General features: G+C 36.9%; 1 protein-coding gene across 4 annotated transcripts in view; it reads left to right on the top strand.

The window, feature by feature from the left end:
- Positions 1-21965, top strand: part of PIP5K1B (phosphatidylinositol-4-phosphate 5-kinase type 1 beta) — an 88956-nt gene that overhangs the window by 49918 nt on the left and 17073 nt on the right. For all 4 annotated transcript variants that reach the window (XM_072404182.1, XM_072404181.1, XM_072404184.1 and 1 more), the window contains 7 exons: positions 338-637; positions 11333-11538; positions 12300-12383; positions 12597-12645; positions 15016-15100; positions 15601-15756; positions 16988-17132. In XM_072404182.1, the coding sequence (XP_072260283.1) occupies positions 338-637; positions 11333-11538; positions 12300-12383; positions 12597-12645; positions 15016-15100; positions 15601-15756; positions 16988-17132 (1025 nt within the window). The remainder of the gene's footprint in view (positions 1-337; positions 638-11332; positions 11539-12299; positions 12384-12596; positions 12646-15015; positions 15101-15600; positions 15757-16987; positions 17133-21965) is intronic.

The raw sequence follows: 21965 nt of genomic DNA, 5'->3' as shown, positions 1-21965 counted from the left end.
AGATCAACGACAGGTGTCAACTGTTCATCAAAGCATAATGGAGGGCTAAAAATCACTGTATCATGGTTCATGTTGGCTCATGGCTATGTTGGAAGACATGGATTTTTTTATATTAGGTGACCATGTAGGCATTATTAACAGCATGTGACTAACATGGTGTTTTTACATATCGCTACAAATTACCTTGAAAAGGAGTTTGCTTCTTTAGTTTGAATACCTTCACACCCTCTCTTTGATCTTAATAATATTTTTATTGTATTCCTAAATCTTTATTGTTAGTGCTTGTAGGTTTTTGTCTGTCTGATTGATGGTTTATTTTCTTTGCATTTGAATTTAGAACTTGAATCAAAACCCCCGGACACTGTTGCCCAAATTTTATGGACTATATTGTCTTCAGTCTGGAGGAATAAACATTCGACTTGTTGTAATGAACAATGTACTACCACGGTCCCTAAAAATGCATTATAAATATGATCTCAAGGGTTCCACATATAAACGGCGAGCATCTCGGAAGGAACGGGAGAAATCCTCCCCAACATACAAAGACCTGGATTTTATGCAAGATATGCCTGAGGGAATATATTTTGATCCCGAGACCTACACTGCATTGATGAAAACACTACAGAGAGACTGTCGTGTGAGTAAAGTTCTGGCTTCCTTTATTTATTTATAGCTTTTTTTCTGTAATCAGAGCACAGTCCAGCAGTGTTTGGAGGAAACAATTTACTGCAGTATTTTAGCAATTCATAAACTTATGACAGCTTCCAGTTCCTAAGTAAGAACTACAACAAATCATTGTGTAATAAAAGTGCCTGAAATACTTGGTTTGGTGAATAAATATTTCTGTGGAAGCCATGATGTATGTAAGAATTGGTGGTAGAATGGATGTACATTGATTTTTGGGCAGCCTACATGTTGGTCATCATCATGTATGTAGGTCCTCAACAAATTTTGAGACTTGGTTTAAGTTGAATTCTATGTAAATTGAATTTTGATCCTTGTAGTGGGGCTTTCCCTGCACTGCTTGTTTTTGTCTAGGGGGAACATAGGAATACAGTTTTACCTTATTCCTAACTCTCTCAGGAGATAGTGTTATCCTCTTCTCTCCGATGCTCCAGGTTGTAGGTAGACCTTTGGCATCCTCACTTACAATGGAAGAATGCTGGAGCCTACATCCATCCAATGGAGTGGTGAGACTTGGGGTGATTGATTGTGCATCCAGGAGAAAGTATAATGGCCCTTTATGTTCCCACTAGACAGAAATGAGCCTTTAAACAATATTGGCAAACCCTAACTGCAAGGGTCAATTTTTATTTTTAAATTAGGGTACACATTAATTGTTATTTTGTTTTGAATAGAGAAGGGGAGGGTGAAGACATGTTACAGGCTTTTAAATCTGTGCGCCATTGTGATTTTTGTCATGTTTTAAATATGGTCTGTGTGCCTTTTGAGAAGGTCTCTCTGTATTTCCCCCAATCCTCCACACTCTGAGCAACATTGTTTCTGGAAAGGGGTTCCCCCAACCACCATAGACTTACTTTCCCTGTGCTCACTCGTGGCTTCTTTTTCCTTCACATGCCACATTCAATGGAATTTCAATGTTTGGAGGAAAATGTGACTTAGTCCATTGTCTCAATACGTAGACCCTGTAACCAAATACTGTCATTTAATTGGGGAAGTCTATAGCTGTACTCCTATAGTCCTCCACATATCTGAGCTAGGAGCCATCAGATGTGTTATTACTGACTTGCCTGTGATAGTGCTAGTTTCCCTATCGTCTTTGGTTTGGTTTGGTAGGCATTGATTAACAATTAGATTTCAGTTCAAGAAAGTCATGGTGAATTCAAAGCCTCTGCATACTTTCCTGTGGGATTCAACCCAGCAAAACCACTGCATGAACAAGACAGCCAAGAAACTGATGTTTGTAGAAGAAGTGATCAGCAATTGTAGTCCTCATACAGGTTCAGTACAGGTTTCCTTTAAAGGGTACAATGAAAGTGGTCCTACTAAAAATACTAAACATTCTGTGTTCATTTTCTGAGCCTGTTTTTTATAACTGATCCATTAGGTCTTCATGTTCCAAGGACTGAAATGTTTATTGTTCTGCTTGTGTTTGAAAATGGTGATAGGTTTGTTAACATGGAAAGCTACTTGTTCCTAAACGGTAAATGTACTGCCAGCATGAAATACACCTATTCATTGTCCTGCACAAGTACATAAAAATGTGCATAGCACTCTCTGTCAGGGATGGGTACCTGGGAACTGCACAGCTAGTACCTGGGAAGTACAATTGGAATTGCACTGTTCCAGGCATGTAAGAAAGAAACTTGTGGGCTTTAGTGAAAATGCTGCATTAATGGTTGGCACCATTAAAGGGAAACAGATACTTAAGACTGTAAAAGATTGACATTCACATAGGATTTATGACTTGGTGTGCATCTACAGTTCTAAAGTGTTTGTAGTAGTAGTTTGCCCTTTTTTCCTTTATCCGATTGTCAAATATGTACAATTTCATGTTACAGCTTTGTGTTTGGTGTGGTTGATAAAAGTGTATACAATGTGTTACTATTGCTGCTACTATTGTCACTTGCAAAGCTCCTCACCCAACTTGCTGTTCATTCTGACTATAATAATATAATATAATAATATCATTTTGGATAATACATTTTCAGGGCTGTTAAGACCAGGGGCTTCTTACCCATAGCGCAGCATCCTTCAACATCAGTAACCGATTGCTACACGTCTGTACCCCGTGAAGAAGCCATTAGGTGAAACGCGTCGGGCTACCAGACATTAATTTATTGATGTGATCAAACTTTCATTATTCTACAATGAATTAGTATTTCTTCTGTCTAGTATGACTACCCTAACCCCATAATGTTGAATGGGAGCGTGTAACTATGACATCATAACTGTATAACCTTGTGTAAATCTCCGGTTGTAATACTTAAATACATTCTTTATGAAAAGCCACTATTTTCATATTTATTAAAATGTAGAGTCAAACATTTACATTTTCAAAAGTCAGACAAGAACAGGAGTAACAGTGATTGGTAGTGGTGAATATTTTTATGCACTGTGAATTTTGAAGGTGATATTTGAATAGCAAATAAGATGCAAGTCTATGACTATACCAAGTACATGTTTATATGTACACTTTCCTAAGCTGTATTTAAATGCAATACTGTTGTAGTTACCTACAGTACATAAAAAATTAAGAAATTGAGACAAATGAATTTGTGAAAATGTCACAGTGGTTTAAATAGTCATTATTATTTAATGACATCTCGCCCTGACAGACACATGAACAGGGAACTGTTAAGTTTTATGCATTTATTACATTGGCTTACATGTAGCAGTTATTCATAGCAGATATAGTCCAGGAGGGAAGTGTTTAATATTAACAAATCCCCAGTGCATGTCTTTGCACTACATTCTTTCAGCTATGTAAATAGTGTATGAAAATGCATAGCAACAAAAAGTACACCAAAAAGTATGGAAAGAAAGTGGCCTATTGTCTACACAATGATGAATTTTTCAAAGATCTGTGTGGGTATGTATACCATTATTTTTGTGTCATTTCTTCTATCCCTGGTCTAGTCATAGTTTTAAAGTAGAACTATAGTTCTGGGGAAAAAAATTGCAATCGGACAGGTTCATTTTTGCAGAATGAACAAAAGATGTCCTTTCTTCAATTAAATACATGCCTGATTGTTACCTATATGATACCAGGCTTTGCTAGATTTGTATCATTTGGGCAGCCGGGACTGAATGAACTGCCACACAAAATTTACTGGGGACAGGTGAGTGTATTTAAAAGTGTATCAGGCAGGTACAATAAAGGAATGGCCTAAACTTATTTTTTTTTTATGTACGTTTGGGTTTTAGTTCCGCTTTAAGGTATCCATAATACCATAATAATAGTAGAAATATGATGAAAAACAGAACCAAGGTGTCAAAACCAGGCCAAGGTGTCAAAAGTAAATATTCTTTCAACTGTCGAAGGCACCCTCTGTTACCCCTCCACACATCACATATGAAAGATCAAAATCTGCTATACTCAACTCCCATTCTGTCGCAGGGCTTTGGAATTGTTGCCATGTACTTTTTTACCTTTTTGGTCTCCAACTGTGCTTCTGTGATGGATGCCTTATTTTACTAAAGCGAAAATGAAAGTTATGTAAAACAGCCTAATTTACTTTATCAGAGCCTAAAGCCCAACTCCACGTTATAAAAAACATTCAGTGGCCTACCATGTAAAGATAAAAAAACAGCTTTAACTGCAATACTATCCTCCATTCCAGTATTGTTTTTCTGACCGATTGAGCGTATTTCCTCTTCTGCGCCGTCATGTACCCTACTTTCTGTGAGCTAAAAGCAATATGGATATTCCTTCTAGGCTCACAGTACTTCCCTCCTGCAAAGTGTGGCACTTATAAATTAAGAAATGTATGAGTGTTTCCCTGATAATGAGTAGTGACTAAGTAACACCACCAGTGAATGAGGAGAGGAAGGACCGGCAAGAAGTTTGATGGATTAAGGTTTATGTAGTGTGACTTTGAAGGGATAAAGTGCCATGAAACCCAGCTCCAGATTAGGCAAGCAGTGTATGGTGCATCTTGGGTAGTTTCAGGCTCTTGACAGAAGAGTTCATGAGAAAGTGAAAAATACATTTCTTGCTGGCAGCATATTCCCCCGTGCATAATATGTGCCTGTTCCTAATCCCAGGGGGTAGAATCTTATGTCATAAAAGTGCACCCTAAAAAGAACTTCAGAATTCTGACTTGCTAAGTAGAAAGAATTGTGTTTGGGTCTTGTGACTTAAGTACTTGTAGTACAAACCATAACAAGATGCTGTCATGCTTTCCTCAATTTCTTGTGTTGGAATGTGAATAAAGCAACTATTTAATATGGCATACCACTGACAACATTGTAAGTAGTTTCTAGTAGCAGATTTTGAAAAGATTGCAATCCACTTAAAGAGCATAAAAGACACATATAATTACATTTTTTAACAATTGGCATTGTGCAGTAATTGAAGAAATAAAGTGCACTCTTAGAGCAACCCAACAACTAGGCCAGTAAGCCCATCAATATACATGCTAGGTGTTGTTGTCTGCAGGAAAAAATACTTTCAATTGTTTGGTAGGATGCCCTTGGCACAGACATAGCAACTGTCGCGTGGATCTGTCCTAGTGGTGATCTCATGGCCAGCTGTGTACACTGTGAAGATAACATCCTATCAGTCAGTCAGGGCTTTGTTGACAGGGACAAGCATCCATCTTCTACCAGTCCCCATGTGATGTTTATTTACAGCCATGTTTTGTACAAAGGACTGCAATGTCCTTGCCCAAATAAAATATTTTTCTTATCATCTGCCGTTCTCAATGTTCTATAGAAAATTTTAAATTACATTTGGTCGATACGAGGGTCAGTATGAGATTTGGTAGACTCTTTATTATTCATGTTTCTGTTTATGCTAGCTACCTTTTATATTATAAATACCAATATACTAACAAAACCCTCCTGTGTTCTATTGCGGTTGGTGGCTATGGCATTTAGCGTGGAAGAATTACTATTCAAAAAACAATATAATTCTAACATATTTCCATACTTGCTATACTGTATAGATGTTATTGGGCACATTTACAATTCAGACAGATACAAAAGACGCATACAGTTCCATGCTTATTAACAAATAAATAAATCTTTGCATTGGGACTTGATATTCTGTACAGAAGGGATGGACTAGCAAGGAACAAACTAACAGAAGGAACAAACTAACAGAAGGAACAAGCTAACAGAAGGAGTGGGCGAATAGGTAATCTCATCTGTCTTCTGGTGCTCTTTACATGTCCAGTAAGGAGGCTTGGGTTAGGAGATGACACCACTGCGTTCCATAATTGTAAGAGAAACAGTTGTGTATTCTAAGCAATGGGCAGACAGATATACAGACTCTTGGGCTGGTGCATCAGCTCACTTAGTTGCATTTACCTGTGTATTTAGCTGTTTGCCTGCAATTTAGCTTTTTTAGTACATAGGCTAGCTTGTTTCTTTATAACATAACATAATGAGTTTTTGTACACTGAACTTGCTTTAGATAAAAAAACGGCTACTTTTACCCAGGTAGGTTTATTTTGTTAGTGGGTCTGTTTTCTTTACTTTATCATAACGTACAAGATTGGTTATAAGCTTTTCATCTGCAGGAACACCAGGAGATGCATCTTGTAAACTTGAGGCTGTGTATACTTAGTATGCATTTAGAGACATTTTTGTATGGCTTAGCACAAAGGTATTCTAATGATTTTTTTGGTATTAATGTGCCTATATTTTCATGAACATATTTCATATGTAGATTTGTAGGTGCTTATATTAGATAGTATTCCTTTATCAGTAACAAACTTGGTAAATAAATATTGTGACAATACACATTACAAACTGGGCATGTTGTGTTCAGTAAATTGAAAGAAAACTGAATTACACTGATATAAGAAAGGTGATAAAGCATCAGTGGGTTACACTACTCAGCAGAAAGCACAGAATTCTGTATTATATAGTTATATATTCTGTAGTATACATACGAATCAGGGTGTTAGCCCCAAATATTTGGCAAACAAGCCAACGAAAATTCAAGCCACATCCCAAAAGAAGACATAAAAGGGTTATTTTGGGGAACAAGAGAAGTTCAGAGAAGCAGGATTTTCAAGGGCTTACTACAGCATAAAATCAAGCAGTTTAAAACATTACATAACAATAAAATCATGTCAGCATCAAAATAGCTATTATGGTTGATAGATCCCAATATTACATAGACAATAAAACACCCCTCCAGTGGAGGAATTGCACAGTGGAGGGGGAGTTTGTTAATTCGGCGCATTTCCCAGTAATATTAGCTGCTTCCTCAGGAATGAATAGCAGAGATCATGATGATGATGATGCTGGAAGTCCAGGCACCACAGGGCACTATTGGCACTATTGGGCTGTCATTAAATGAGTGCCACTCTTAAGTACTTCTGAAGTAAAGGACCATCCAAATAAAGATATATCCAAGAGGAGAAGGTGAAAGTTCACAAAGACCATCCAAATAAAGATGAATGTAAATGTAAAAGATAGAAATCCCAAATTGTAGGGAGTATAGCTGCCCATATAGATCATAGAGTGTGTCTAGCCTTGTCTGATTTTATACTGTAGTAAGCCCTTGAAAGTCCTGCTTCTCTGAACTTCTCTTGTTCTCCAAAAAAAACCCTTTTTTTGTATACATACTAAATTTTATACCAATGCATGTTTCTTTGAAAGAAAAGGTTGATTTGTACTTATAAAGTATATTGTGGGAAGTGGTTACATGAACCAAAGCAGTTGTCTCTTTGGCATTATAGTTGAGCTGGCCCTGCTTTTAGTTTTTGGCTTTCAGCTTAAGAATTTTGGTTTGGATAAATTTTACATACTTTTTCATGCTTCTTTTGAATTGTAAAACTGTGTCATCTCCTTAATACCTTAGATTCACCCACACCTAACAAACTATATTGCAGGATACCACACTAGTGAAAAGATGGCAAAAATATTTAGAGCCTACAATTGTACAGTTTTTTTTCTCACCCTATCAACTCTAACTTGGTTATTGCGGGTGAGTTTGACTTGTCCTGCCTTCTTCCTATAAGACTAATAGTCCCCTGTGAAGCTGCAGCAGCATGATATGTGGAGAAGGTGGGCGAGGGTTTCCTATCATAGCAGCATGATATGTGAAGAAAATGGGTGAGGTCAGACATATCAAAGCATATCAGGAGATGAAGTCTCTGTACAGCTGTTTTCAATCAGGATACTCGTCCTCTAAAGGCTCATGACATATGTAACTAGAGTATATATAAGGTCAAAACGTCTTTTCAAAACATTTTTTAGTATTGAGGAGTTGAGAATCATTATTAGTTTTAGTTTTCTATGTCCCAAGGGGACAAATTTCTTTTCACCTCCTCCCCTATAGATACAACAGAGAATGGAAGTTCTACTTTTTACTGCATTTTCTAGCACTGAGCTGGAAGAGTTTCTTACATGCTGAAGTTTTAATAATTTGACCTTGAATTCAAATGAATTGGACTATTCACAATGCATGCAAAACACACACACAAATCCCATCTAAATGCTTAGAAAAAAACAATTATCTGATGTATCATCTTGTAGAATAGTCATGGTAGGCCAATTATGTTGAGAACATATCTAAGGTGCTCCAGAGGATTTGGGCTCCAGGTGTTAGTTTACTTTCCCTCCCTGCAGGAAACTTGCTGAATCATTTGGTTAATGCTGGAACCTACTGCCTCTAACCCTAGGGTTCGTGAACTATCCTAGTATTTCTTCTACATTCCCAATCGTTGAGAAAAGTTCAGCATGTTTGATGGCATATAGTGCAGGTCAACATCTGAATAACAAAACAGCATTAATTATTGTACTGTATTCCATACCACACAGGTCCACATCCCCAGCATGCTCAGCGTCAGGGTCTAGTTTCCACGATTGCTCATCTTAACCCTGAATGAAGGCTACATTCATTTATTCCCAGCATGTGCAGGGGATGCCGTGATTGCCAGGTGGCAACCAAAGCTAAAGCTGCACATGCAGCTTCAAAAAAGGCTTCAACTTTTTGACAGATACCTAGAGTGATCAAGCAATTAGTAGGGATTATTGCAGAAAGGACATTTCCTATCTCTATCCGCAATAATGACCTGCCTGTTCACGGATTCTTAAAAGCTGAACTTTAGTGTGGTGTTCTAACCTTTCCTCACTTCTGTTATTAGTGCAAAAGGGGGTATGGCTTAGGGTATAGACAGTGTGGAAGTTTTGTTATTCTGTAAAGGAGCCCTAAAGCTGCATGCTCTTGGTATTAATGTAGGCTTACAGTCTCATGTAAAGTAACCCCCCTAACAGATGATTTAACAGTTTATAACTGCTGACTTCAAAAGGATGGAGACATATTCTGATGTTAATAATAATACCTGTGGGACCTATTAATCTACTTATCCTTAACTGGATATCCCTTCAACAACTGTAATTCATGCTAACCAGTTTTTCCAGGCTTGTAATGCCTAATGATTGGCATGCTGGAAAGTGGTAAATTAAATCCAATAAAGACATTCTGAATTGTGTTTTATCAGTACAGATCAAACTGGACAGTGGGTGGTTTATAAAGACCGAACCAGCTTGCAGGGATATTTCATTTCCTTTCAATGCAGTCACATCTGATTGTTCACATTTTCCTTCACACCGCATACTGACCCAGACAGTCAGAATGAGTTCTGAATTGAATCTACTCCTGGTGGGCACATGTGGTTTCATTATTGCTTTTATAGACCAATATATATTCTGCCAGTGTTCTGCAATACCTGACCCTGCAGATCATTTCAGTTCCATTGTGTTTCTGCTTTGTAGAAGCAGCTTCAGCCCCTGATACAAAAGAGAGATAATGTATGATGTGAATATAAGCAGCTATGCAATAGCCAATATATAAATGTAACAGCATTCGTAGGTTAACGTTTGTAAAAATTAAAGTTGGCATGTTAATGTGGAATTCTAACCAAGATGTGACTTTGTTTTCTACTAGAATAGGCAATTCAATACTGTCTATATAATTTTTGCCCCGGTGAGCGTAGTGACTACAATATTTATTCCTTAATATTAAATTATGAAGTGAAACCAACAATGTAAAGCTGGTTTCCCATTAAAAATCCAATTTTTATTATGAAATTGGATGTTCATTTTAATGGATTATACATCACTGCGCATTTTAGTACCTCAAGCCCTCTTTAACCTGATATGTGAAGCAAATGCCTTCTTGTTTTTACTCCTAGTCAGCATTTATAGTGTAGATGCAGACAAGCTTAAAATAAACAGAACGTTGTTTAGACTGGCTTTAGGTCTTTGACAATAGCTCTTGAAACAATAGGAAAAAAAGCTTAGGTAAGAAATTGTATGTGCTTGGTACCTCTTCATATATTAAAACACCTGTACAAGTTCGGACCTGCGTCAGTCACTCGCATTGCGGTGCTGTGTCTGTAAATTGACTGCTCAGTGTTCCCCCTATTCATTCTCAATGGGGCTGCCATGGGGGCATTGGTGGCATGAAGAAGCGTCATCTGCACCACAACCTCATGGTCAGTCTGAACGTAACCTAAGTGTTTTAAAGGAGTGCTATCCATTACAGTTTAGCCAAAGGATTAGTTGATTTTAAAAGAAAGATATAACCATATGGACATGGAAATTCTCCCGTAAACTTGCAAACAGCAGTTTATTTTAGGACATATAAATGGATTTGTTTTTTTATCTTGTAAGTTATACCATAGAAGTGCAAGGTGTAAAAAAGGTCAGTTATGTAATCTAATCAATGAAAATGTGAGGCTCTATTTATAAACCAGGGAATCAGACATTCCCTCGTGGGAATCTTCCAGGTCTATTTGTTTTAATGACAGTAACTGATTCCCACCAGGGACAATAGAGCCCATGGTGTAAAGTGATTTTTGATTCTGTAAGACATGCTGTTCTTTCTGTTTATCAGAAGCATTAAAGCACCTTGGAAATTATTTAAAATGTCAACCATGGGGAAAGAATGAGCAGAAGTTAGAAAGAATTGAAAACTGAATAGATGATGATTTTTATCACTGCTTTAGGTCGTTCTGCTTCATAAAAAAGAAGTTACTGTCACAACACTGAATTCGAGGTACCAGCCTGCTTTAAAGCTCAGACTTGTTGTTTGTTTCACCCGTATGAAAATGAGGTGGAAGTAAGAGACCTGTTCACATTTGAATAACTTCTTATTTGAATAACAAACATCCACACAGGAACTCATTGTGAATTTTTATTTTTAAAGTGACAATATTACAGAAACAAGGTAACTGAAATAACCGGGGTGAGATTTGGGGTATAAGGATAAGTTTTAACTGCTTGTATGTCGGTTACTCATTTTTAGTGTAATGACAGGAGTTTTCTGTCCCGCACAGTAATCCTTCACGCGTGGTTAGGGCTGTACCCTGTTGAGTAACAGCTGGTCAAGCAGTGACTTTGCCACGCCTGTGTTTATACAGCAGATAAGTAGACATGTCGTGCACACATGAAGATGTTGAGGCACACCCAACCATACCATGTGGATTTTGTTTTTAATAAAGGCATAGCCAGGAGCTGCCCGGGAACCGCTGTTCCCACCATCAGTATGACCAAGCCCTTACAGCTTTATAAATAGAACCTATTTGTCATATGTTCACCTCTACTCTACTCATATGACCCAATATGCCCCATGAGGTGATAATGCTACTTTTACAAGAATGCTTATCAATATTTTTGTGTTTGACAGGTGCTAGAAAGTTTTAAAATTATGGACTACAGCCTGTTACTTGGCATTCATGTACTCGACCATGCATCCAAAGACAAGGAAGGGGAGACATCTCACTATTCCATAGACAACAAGCGACCGTCCGTACAAAAAGTTTTGTATTCCACTGCACTGGAGTCTATTCAAGGTCCAGGCAAAGCTGTCGACACTGTCATTAGCGAAGACACGTGAGTCATTTATGAAATTTTGGAAGTTTTATTATTACAAGCAACAGTTCTTCACACAACAGATTATTGAACTAGCCTCAAAATACGATCTTGTAAAAATACTTAAAACGCGTAACTGCAATTTATAAACTACAAATTTAAACAAAACCATGTTCAACTATTCTTGCCCCTGATAGGTCCAAAGCATTATATTTATATGTTATCTTTTTGGTCACATGTAAATCAGCATCAACTAAGTTTTTAAAGCACACATAGCCATCAACATCTTCTTTTCTATTAATCTCCAATAACCCTGCATAAAACTTCCTGATACAAAACATATCCTACTGTAGAAAGCTTATTGCCGATATAAGTCACTGAAATAAAAGGTAAACAAGGCTACCTTTAAAGGATAAGTGTACTTCTAAAATGACAGTTACTTTGTATAATTTTCTCTCCATCCCCTTTCCCCTAAAACACTAACCTAACACACTATTAATGGATAGATGGATGGACTACTGCCCAGCATATGTTTACATTGCCCCGCTTTATGTTTTTCTCTGCTGCCTGCGCAGAACAGCTCAATGCCAAGAGATGATTATCGCCCCCATCAAATATTACTTAAAATGTATTTACAGTTTATTTTGATTCTCAAAGGTTTATACCATGTATATTTTTAAAAAAATAAAAAACATAATAATTAGTAAGTTCAAACCTAAATGTTGTTCTCTGTTACCTACAAATGACATCATAGTGAACTATTGTTCTTCATAATATTATAGGATGGGTGGAATTCCTGCGAAAAATCACAAGGGTGAGCGTGTGCTTCTGTTTATGGGCATCATTGACATTCTGCAGTCCTATAGGTAAGTACAAGCAATTTTATTTCATAGATTTCAAGCCTCCTCTACAGTTCCATAACTGTAGTTTATGTAGTGCGGTTTATGTCATTCTTTCATGATCCAGTATTCTTCCCAAGCATTGTAGAAAATAATTTATGCAGAGAACGATAACTTTGGTCAATTATGAAATATTAATACTGTTTTTTTTTCTTCCTATTTTTGTTATTTTGTCTTCAGGTTGATAAAGAAATTAGAACATTCGTGGAAAGCATTGGTTTATGATGGGGTGAGTTTTGTCTATTGGTACATATATTTTCTTATATTTTCTTCTTAAATGGCCCAAAGTTTCTGAATACCTGACTATCACACCCGCACTGTATGGGAAAAGTGTGTTGAAATGTCTGAAAACTATTGATTTTGGAAGGGTACTGGTAATGGCTGGCAACAGCATACAAAGATACATTTGCAAACGTTTAATCTTCTGCCACCAGTTCAGGAAATTTTTCTTCCAACTTGACTGTGTTCAAGCTAGGTCCAACAAGACATGGTTTATTAAGTTTGGTGTGGAGGAGCTAAGATGGCCTGCACAGAGCTCAGATTTTACCCAGAATTCTGGAATGATTTGGAATATGATTGTGTCGGATATTCTCACCCACTATCAGTATCTTTTGGCTAGGTGGGCACAGATTCCCACAAATACACCCTAACATCTTGTTTGGAGTGTGACGACATCTAGCTGTTAAAAGGGCTGGAATGTATAGATATTCATGAAGCACATGATTATTATGTGATAGTCAAGTATCCACAAACCATTGGCCAGTAAAATTATATGGCATTTGCTTTTCATGAATTGCAGACAAGTATAATCTCAGTGGCTGTCAGAGACTCATAAATTATGTTGAATAGTTAAAGTTATTGTTAGTATGCTCAATGTATGTTTGATGTTACCTTGATCGAGTTGTGCTACCTCTGTTCTGCTTATGCAGGTGGCTGATCATGAGGGTAGAACTGAACTTCTGGAATTGTTTAACATGGATGACCACTAGAGAGGGATAAGGGCAGTGCCATGGTTTTCTGCATATGTCAGCATTTTACTGAATGATTTTATAGTTGTTTAGATTCTGCTCACTGCATTGTGTCATCACTGGCCTATTTTCATTTTTAAACCAAGCAAAAGCATATATTACTGTTGTGCATTTCATTACTGTCCCACCTCTTCAGCACACAGACCCCAACTTTTGCCTGCTTTTTCTTTAGTATAAATAGCTGCCCTCTGTTTCCTTTTATGTACTCACATAAGTAATACCCTTCATTAAACCGAACTCCGTGAGGTGAGACTTCAGCTTGCCAATAATGCTTTTGGCAGTAAAGTCTGTTTAGATTACTTTGTTTTCATTATTGTGTTAAAGAGAGATCTGGGCTTTATATTTAGAAAGGTAATGCTGTTGTTCAAATGGAATCACTCAATTGCAAAATGAAAAAGGAATAAGTTTGCTAATTACAATCAGGGATTGTCACTTTCATCCTAAGAAATGTTCAACTCATACAACTAAAAGATTACATGACACATTTATCTATTTCTGCTATCTGTTTGAATCAGATAAACAGCAGATCAGTAGTCAGTTACCAGAGGCTGAGAGCAAATATGCTATCCATTAAAGATCTAAAACAATGTTGTGAAATAACTGACAGTTTAAAATAATGAAAATGATCAGCCATAGGTAATGTTTATGGATGAGTGCAAGTGAATACATTGGTTACCTAGTGAATGATGTAAACATTACAATGTGTGGTGAAAATCTTCAGCTCAACCTAAAGCTTCAGCGTCTCTTAGATGCTGTTTGTTCTTTGAGAGGTTTTCATAAAAATACATGTTCAAGTTGCACATACGAGAGAGGAAATACTGGCGTATACCCCTAGTGTCTAGTTATCTTGAGACGTGGATAGGGATTGACTGATAACATTCCAACTTTTTCCCCATCTTGACTGTCTGTGCAGGTTGTCCTAGCAATCTCCAGTAGAATGTAGGACCTGTGCTGGATAAATCCTTGCAGCTCCTATACACCAGCATTCTAAAAGCCAGTGTGCATATTAAACTAAGCTTGTCCCCACCTGACAGCACTGGATTTTGGCAATTCTTTCTCCAAACCATTCACTGCTTTGTGAGACATGACGGACCATGTTTTCATGTTTCCCCGTAACTGATAGTTCAGCTTTTTAGGGGTTGACTATTGGTTGTGTTAACTTACAGTCTCTTCTGTTGCACATTGGGCTTTTTTTTTTTGTTTCTTAGCAATTACGGTTTGTTTCTAACATATGAACACGTTTTTCTCCCTGTTTTCCTATTATATTGTTAGGTTTATATTTATTATTTTTAGCTATATCATGGAGTTTTAATATTTTTGTCCCTTAGACACAATAGGGCATGTGACTTTTTTTTCTAGCTGGACAGATTTATTTTTTTTTTGCAGTTAGTCTGTACTCTGGATTTATTTTATAAGACTCTCTCGAGGGAGCCAAGGGAAAATCTTGTATAACAGGATTTGCTATTACAAGAATTTCATTGGGGGAAAGCGTTCTCATGGGCTTATCAAAGGAATTTGCATTAGCTGGATTTACTGTTTTATAACATAGATGCCTGTTATTTTCTTTCTAGGACACAGTGTCCGTCCACAGGCCGAGTTTTTATGCAGTCAGGTTTTTGAAGTTTATGAATTCCAAGGTCTTCAAAAAGGTCCAAGGTATGGCACATCAACACTTTTATTTTACCAAAGAATGATTAGAGGTAGGCTGGTCACATGATTAAACATTAGAAAAGGAGAACCAAGTTGAGACATAATAACACAGATTAATCTACTAATGTACTTATACACAATATTATCATTATTTATTCTTATGTACATAATAAGTTATGTACATAGAGCACTAATAAGTAGTTCACACCTTTAAAATAGCAAACCTTAATTGTCGGTTGTTGATATAGGTAGAGAAAGTACTGTACTACCAGTTCAAAATGCCATAAAATTGACTTTTAAGTGGATGGTTGACATGAAAAGTGCACTAATACATCAGCTTATCACATTGGGGAGAAGTAAATGTTAGACAATTCTGGCCAGACCCCAGTTCTCACATCACTATCGTGTTCTGCATTGCAAGCTGGTTCATTAGGTATTTATTTAACTACTGTATATACATGGCATCAAAATATTAACACGCAAACATATTTATATTTATTTTGCAGCTTTAAAGTCTTCACCTTCCAAAAGACGGTGCAATTCAATTCCAGCTTTGAAGTCTTCGTCACAGGAGATATTATCTCCCAGCAATCAAGAATGGTCTGAAGAAAAAAACATAAAATTAGCAGAGGGTCAGAGCTTTACCAGCCTTGATGAAGAGGGTAAGAAACACTGGAACACACAATTAGTGAAATCTAAAGCAAATAGCAATGAATAGTATGGTCACCAATATAAACCTGATCAGAAAGATACATTTAAAATCAAAGCAGGAAAGCAAGCAGAGACTATGAACACTGACTTCATATTCAGAAAATGTCAGTGATCTGGAAGTAGAATACAAAGGTTTAATTTGTTTCCCTAAATGTAATGATAAAGTGTTGCTTATTACCCGTACACTATTCAGTTTTTGAGTCCAATCAAAAGTTAGATTGAGTGATGATCTTATATTGCTCCTGATTATCTGCAATGTAAGACTGGAAACCATAGCATATGAATGTAGCAGTATTATAAATCTTGCACTAAATGTGCGCGCATGAATGTGCTAACTTCACTCAGGCAGCTTCTTAAAGTAGGGGTAGCTGTTTAATGGGACAAAGTAGTATTCAGATTATAGGTGTGCTAGGAATAAATGTGTGTTAAAGCATATGATATCACTAGTTCCTATTAAAATAACAAAATAATTTGCATAATAGTGTCTGGATACAAGGTGGTTGCTTCCAACTTAAAATGGTAGTTAAATGATATCTTACAAGGTTTCACTTCATTACCCTCATTTTTTTTCTCTCAAAATATTCTTTTATTTTTTTACATTTTAATATCGTCATTGAAAGTTTTCCCCCTTTCTAAAAAGATACCAGCATGCTACATGATCCCAAAAAATATGCAGTTAGGTTAATCAGCTGTCCCTCAAAAATTGTCCTTAGACTATGTTAAAGACATGACTATGACATTAGATTGTGAGCCCCTTTGAGAGACAGTTAGTGATATGACAATTGATTTTGTAAAGAGCTCTGTAATATGTTGGCACTATAGAAATACTGGCCAATAATAATAATACATGATCCCTGAATGGCACTTTTCTGGATTTGTGGCTATTCAATTCAGGCTCAGGCCTAAGCAGAATATTGAAGCATCTGCCTGATGAAAGCATGAGGCTCTCACACTCAAATTACTAGCCCAAATGCCATTTTTTATTTCTTTTTTAAGAAATTCAGGGCAGAATTGTTCCATTGGATCATGTAAAATTCACAGATGTCTAAAGTTTGAAAATCAGCTCTATCAGTGTCATTCCTAGGTGGTTGAATATTTTTATGATATACATAGACCGTAATCTTGACTTCAAAGGATATGTTTATGATCTCTTAACTTTTCTTTTTTTTTTTTTGTTTGCAGCATTACATTCAAGGCATCGACCTGACCTTGTGCCAAGCACTCCTTCCTTGTTTGAAGCTGCTTCCTTAGCAACAACTATATCCTCTTCCTCATTATATGCTGATGATCAGTATCACCATGAAGATACGATTCACTTTTCCAGCAGGTATATAAACATGCTTGATCACCTGTAAACAATGGAATGGACATGGCAATTAAAACATTTTCCAACCAATAGCAAATGAATTTTTAAAAAGGCATTCTGAGTTTGTTGGATCACTCAGGTTCACCCATGATAGTCTTTCTTTTCCCTGCTCTTTCTTATACCCTGTTCCTAGTACATTTCCCTCTTCTCACTTATACTGTATCACCCCCAACTCATTCCCTGGAAATGTAGCGTGAGCAGGGAGTAAGATGGCTGAGAAGGGAAACAGTATAAATGAGAAGAAGGGAATGAAGTGAGATCAAAGAATGTGATAGCTGGGTTGGAATTCTGTGTAAGAGAAAAGAGGAGAATTACATTGGAGTCCAGTTATAGTAACTGAATCTGCTTGGTTGTTCTAGAAATTCAACCAGATTCGGAAAATTGGAAATCCAAATTAAATGTTTTTTTTCTATATAGGTTAAAACTTATCCCTTTGGTGACAGTCAGTAGAAATGGTTTCCTTAGCCAATTATAGGAATCTTGGACAGCATGGGGAAAGTGTGAATGCACTTTTCTTATCTACTCGCCTCTAATTGTGCTGAAAAATAGGCAAATATTTAAGCCACAATGGTGATTTTACTTAGTAAATAGTCACAATATAGTAAAACAGGTGAAGTAAAACAGGGGAAAAAATGCTGGTGTATAACTGAAAATATTTGCTGTTACTTTACTTTACCAATCAATATATGAGAAATCAGGCAAATTTTATTAGCAACAATTGAAGAAAATTGCCTGTATGTGACTGAAAATAGGAGCTGTGATTTAACTTGGTTAGCAGTCACAATATGAGAAAAATGGGCACAAAGCAACACTGTAAGGAAATTCCTGTGTATAGCTCAAAATAATTGCTGTAATTTCACTTGCTTAAGAGTCACGCTGTTCTCAAGCACTTTCTCAAAGGGGCCTTTATCAGAAGTAGAAATACAGAGTGAGCAAAAAAAAAGAGTGAGAGAAAATGTAGTGTATCAGAATGAGCAGGAGGTCGGTTGGCTGAGAAGACATACAGTTTCTGTATTGATTGTCAAGGGAAAGATGCTCCTGCGCAGTTGGGAAAGGTAAACATTGCTAGGTTTTATTTTTATAATGAAGTTTTGGAGAATTCTGAAAAAAAAGTACTAAATCATTCCCATTGTGATTATGGTTGTCCTGGAACCAGTATGATGGATGGGAGTTCAGAGTTTACTGACCATGTGTTAACTCACCCGATAGTGAACCAGTATCAATGACCCTCAGAGGCTGCACTTTAAAACAATTCTTATATCTTGCTTTTAAAACAGTATTACCGTAAGAACCTCCCCAAATTTTTTAAAGACTAGCACTGTGTCTACCTATTCAACTTTCCAGTACAGATGTTAAGTTCAATCTTTAAAATCGTCATTCTTATGTCAGCCTTCCCTGAATCACTTAAAGCGTACCTATACTCAGAATCTTCACTTTACGTAAAAGGGTAGAGAACTCTTTTATGTAGGTTAAAAAATTCTAGGTGGTCGAGAATGAATGGGAGCGCAAAGCCTCCCGGGATATCTACATCAGGCATCCCGGAAGGCTCTTGGGAGCTCCTTCTGTGCATGCCCGAGCATCTTGGGCATGTGCAGAAGGAGACTTTTTGGTCAGGGCAGAAAATTTGCCGGTCTCACACATGAGCAGTGAGATCGGTAATTTATTTTTCCATCCTACATCACCCGATCTCGCGGCTGAATCGGGTGACGTAGGATGAAAAACCAGGAGGAAAAGACGAAGATGGTGGCGCCCAGAGCATGGGACCAGATGCCGGACACAGTGAGTGGAGAAACGTTACACCTGCTAAACTGTGAAATTGACCAATGGCAGCAACTAAGAATGTTCTTGATTGCAGAAGGGACAGAATTTTCTGTCAGCCAAAAAAAAAATCTTACCTGCCTAATCACAGTTTTTATTTATTCTACATAACTGTCCACGCACTAATGCACCCAGGGAGCTGGATCTTTGGCTGTCTTGATTGACCAGGTCAAAAAAGTGAATGAAAAAAAAACTGCTTAGTAACAATTTTTCATTTTGGAACTATGTGAAAGAGTATGTTCCACCAAAGATAGTTGCCCCAGAGATTTAAATGGAGTACACTCCGGTGTGCTCAGCCTGGATTAGTGCTAAGGAAAAAGTCGGAAGAGAAAGACAGGCTTTTGTGGGGTACATTTTGTAACTATAGTTACACTTTCAACTGTGCCAGTGATTCCTTGTTGGACATAAAAGTCTAGATCTGATTTACCAAGTGAACACAGTTTGCACAGTCTATATATAAAATTATTTTTTACAGAAGTATTTTCACATATCATTTTAAAAGCACACATCAGTTTAAGAACATTTAAAAATAAATAATATTACAATAAACATTTCTCTCAGTGGGTTATATTGCCTCTTTTTAAAGTATCCATACATAACAAGTGACTATTGCCTAACATACAGTGAACAATGTATGCAATTGACAGTTTACAAAAGGGTCTGATTTATTGCCAATATGTTTGGCCAGCTTTGTAAACTGTTACTAATTACCAGTTAATGTTTTGTCCTGTTTGGTAAGGAATCTAGTAAGTCCTAATAATATGCCTGCATACAAGGGCTTAGAAATGTTTATTTTAGCATAGAAGGGGGATTGAACACATAGTTGTTTTTCACTGACTTGTCACCATAGAAAGTATTGTGTACACAGATCTCTCATCATAAAAACCTGGTATACTAACTCACGATTTTACTGACTATAATGTATGCCTTTTCTCTTACAATGAAATAAAATCAAGCACCAAGCTCATAATTAATCATGTTTGGCCCATTGCAGGAAAATTCTGCTGTAGTATAACTGAGCTATGCAGAACTTGATTTGAAATAGGTCTGAACATCACTAGTAGCCATCAGGCAATATATGGGTTAGCAAACAAGTAACAAAGAATGTGGTTTTCTGAAATGTCAAGTGAGGTGGAATTAAGTTAATTTATTTCATACATACAGGTTATGAGCGGGGAATCTTTAAAATGTGATCAACCCCACATACCTGTTCCAAATTTATCTCCATTTGCATTGCATCTTGGTCTGTTGTCTGGCTTTGCTTAGCTTCTTGCTGTAAACCAGATTGTTTATTTGAACTGACACAGAAGAATCTCTGAAAAAATTCTATGAAATATAAATATAACTATATCCCAAGTTTATTGTAACAGAAAACTGATTTTCTGTAAACCTTCTTTGGGTCACACGTGTTCCTGTCACGTGATTACAAGAAAAGGATGAATAATGGTATTGTCAAATATTTTTATGTAATATGTTGTTAGATTTAATGCTTTAGATGTTCAGGCACAACATGCAGGGCTACTGACCTTAAAATAATTATGAACAATCCTCAAGGTTTTCAGTTTTGAAACCTGTGTAGAGATGGTTGATGCAATAAATCTAAGAATAATGATTTAGGAAGTATTCAGCTCACAGTTAAATGCACAGCAAGGCATGATACCGGGTACATTCCCAAATATGGATTGATCGTCTGGAGCTGAAGCGTACCTGACAGAATCTCCCAAAGGGATGCTGCCTATTATCCAAATTAAATTAACTCTGCAGCACTAATCCTTCAGGAAAGAAAAGACTTCTGAAACAAAATGTTCTCCCATTTGCAGAATTCTTGGCAGTTGGCATGGTAACCATAGAGCAAAGTTCTGGAAAGAAAACGGTGACACAAAATAATTTGGGGTGGGAATAAGAATCAGAGTCATGCTTGACTGTCAGTACATGACTTCTGAGACTTTTTTTTTTTGTTTACTAGAAGACAAATATATCAACTACAAGAGATTTTACCTGAGACGCATGTCATTTTATGCCTTAGGGATTAAGGGAAACTACTGTATGTTAATCTAGCAATTTAATGCATTTTTAAAGGCTTTTCTTGTTCCCACTGTAAGTGCATTGTGCAACTATTTAAAGTAACTATACAACAAAACAATATACCTATGTCTGAATAAGCACAGAATTTTACATAAGACTGTGTATTACAGCTGTATATCTATGCTGGGGATTCCTCACATTCAATGTGTTGTTTTTTATGCATTAAAAACACATTATTTCATTAGGGACTATTGCCAGCAATGCATTGCTTTTACATAAGAAGTAATGTACAGTGGGAAATGCAGGTGCTTGGCAGCAGGTGCCAACTGGGAGCATTTTTATCCAGGTGAATTGGAGACAGGTAAGTATATGAGTCTGAAAAGATGCTGGGGAGAGGGGAAGTGTAACCAACAAGAAAGCGACATTCTCCAAAGAGGGGGGAAAATAAGGCACTCTAAATACCCTGATGGATGTTTACATACTTACCTGAAATATGTACCTTTATTATGTATTTGTGAGAGGAAGCATATGAAATCCCATACTCTTGTTATGATTCAACCTTGTAATTCTGCACATGCACAATATTCATGCCTAACAGTTACATTGTGAAATCGTTGTCTGTGTCTTTCTACATGATATGCACATGCGGATTAGTTAACAGATATCCTTTAGATAGCCCCCCAAAAAATAGAGAAAAAATCCTATTTTCATTTTCGGCACACATTTTTCTGTTAGTAAATGTATCTTATGCAGCCTGTACCTGTTGTGTGCATCTCCATATTGCACATGGATAGATACCCTGTTTCCCCGATGATAAGACACTGTCTTATTTTTTTTGGAAGGCCAAAATATGCTCTAGGTCTTATTTTCAGGGGGATGCCTTATTTACCCATGAAGAAGACTACAGTACACAGTTATTGTTCATGTGCCATTCATGTCCACTTCTGATCA

The sequence above is a fragment of the Pyxicephalus adspersus genome, chromosome 3 (assembly GCF_032062135.1).
Source record: "Pyxicephalus adspersus chromosome 3, UCB_Pads_2.0, whole genome shotgun sequence".
Taxonomy (NCBI): domain Eukaryota; kingdom Metazoa; phylum Chordata; class Amphibia; order Anura; family Pyxicephalidae; genus Pyxicephalus; species Pyxicephalus adspersus.
This window is presented reverse-complemented; position numbering and strand designations above follow the sequence as displayed.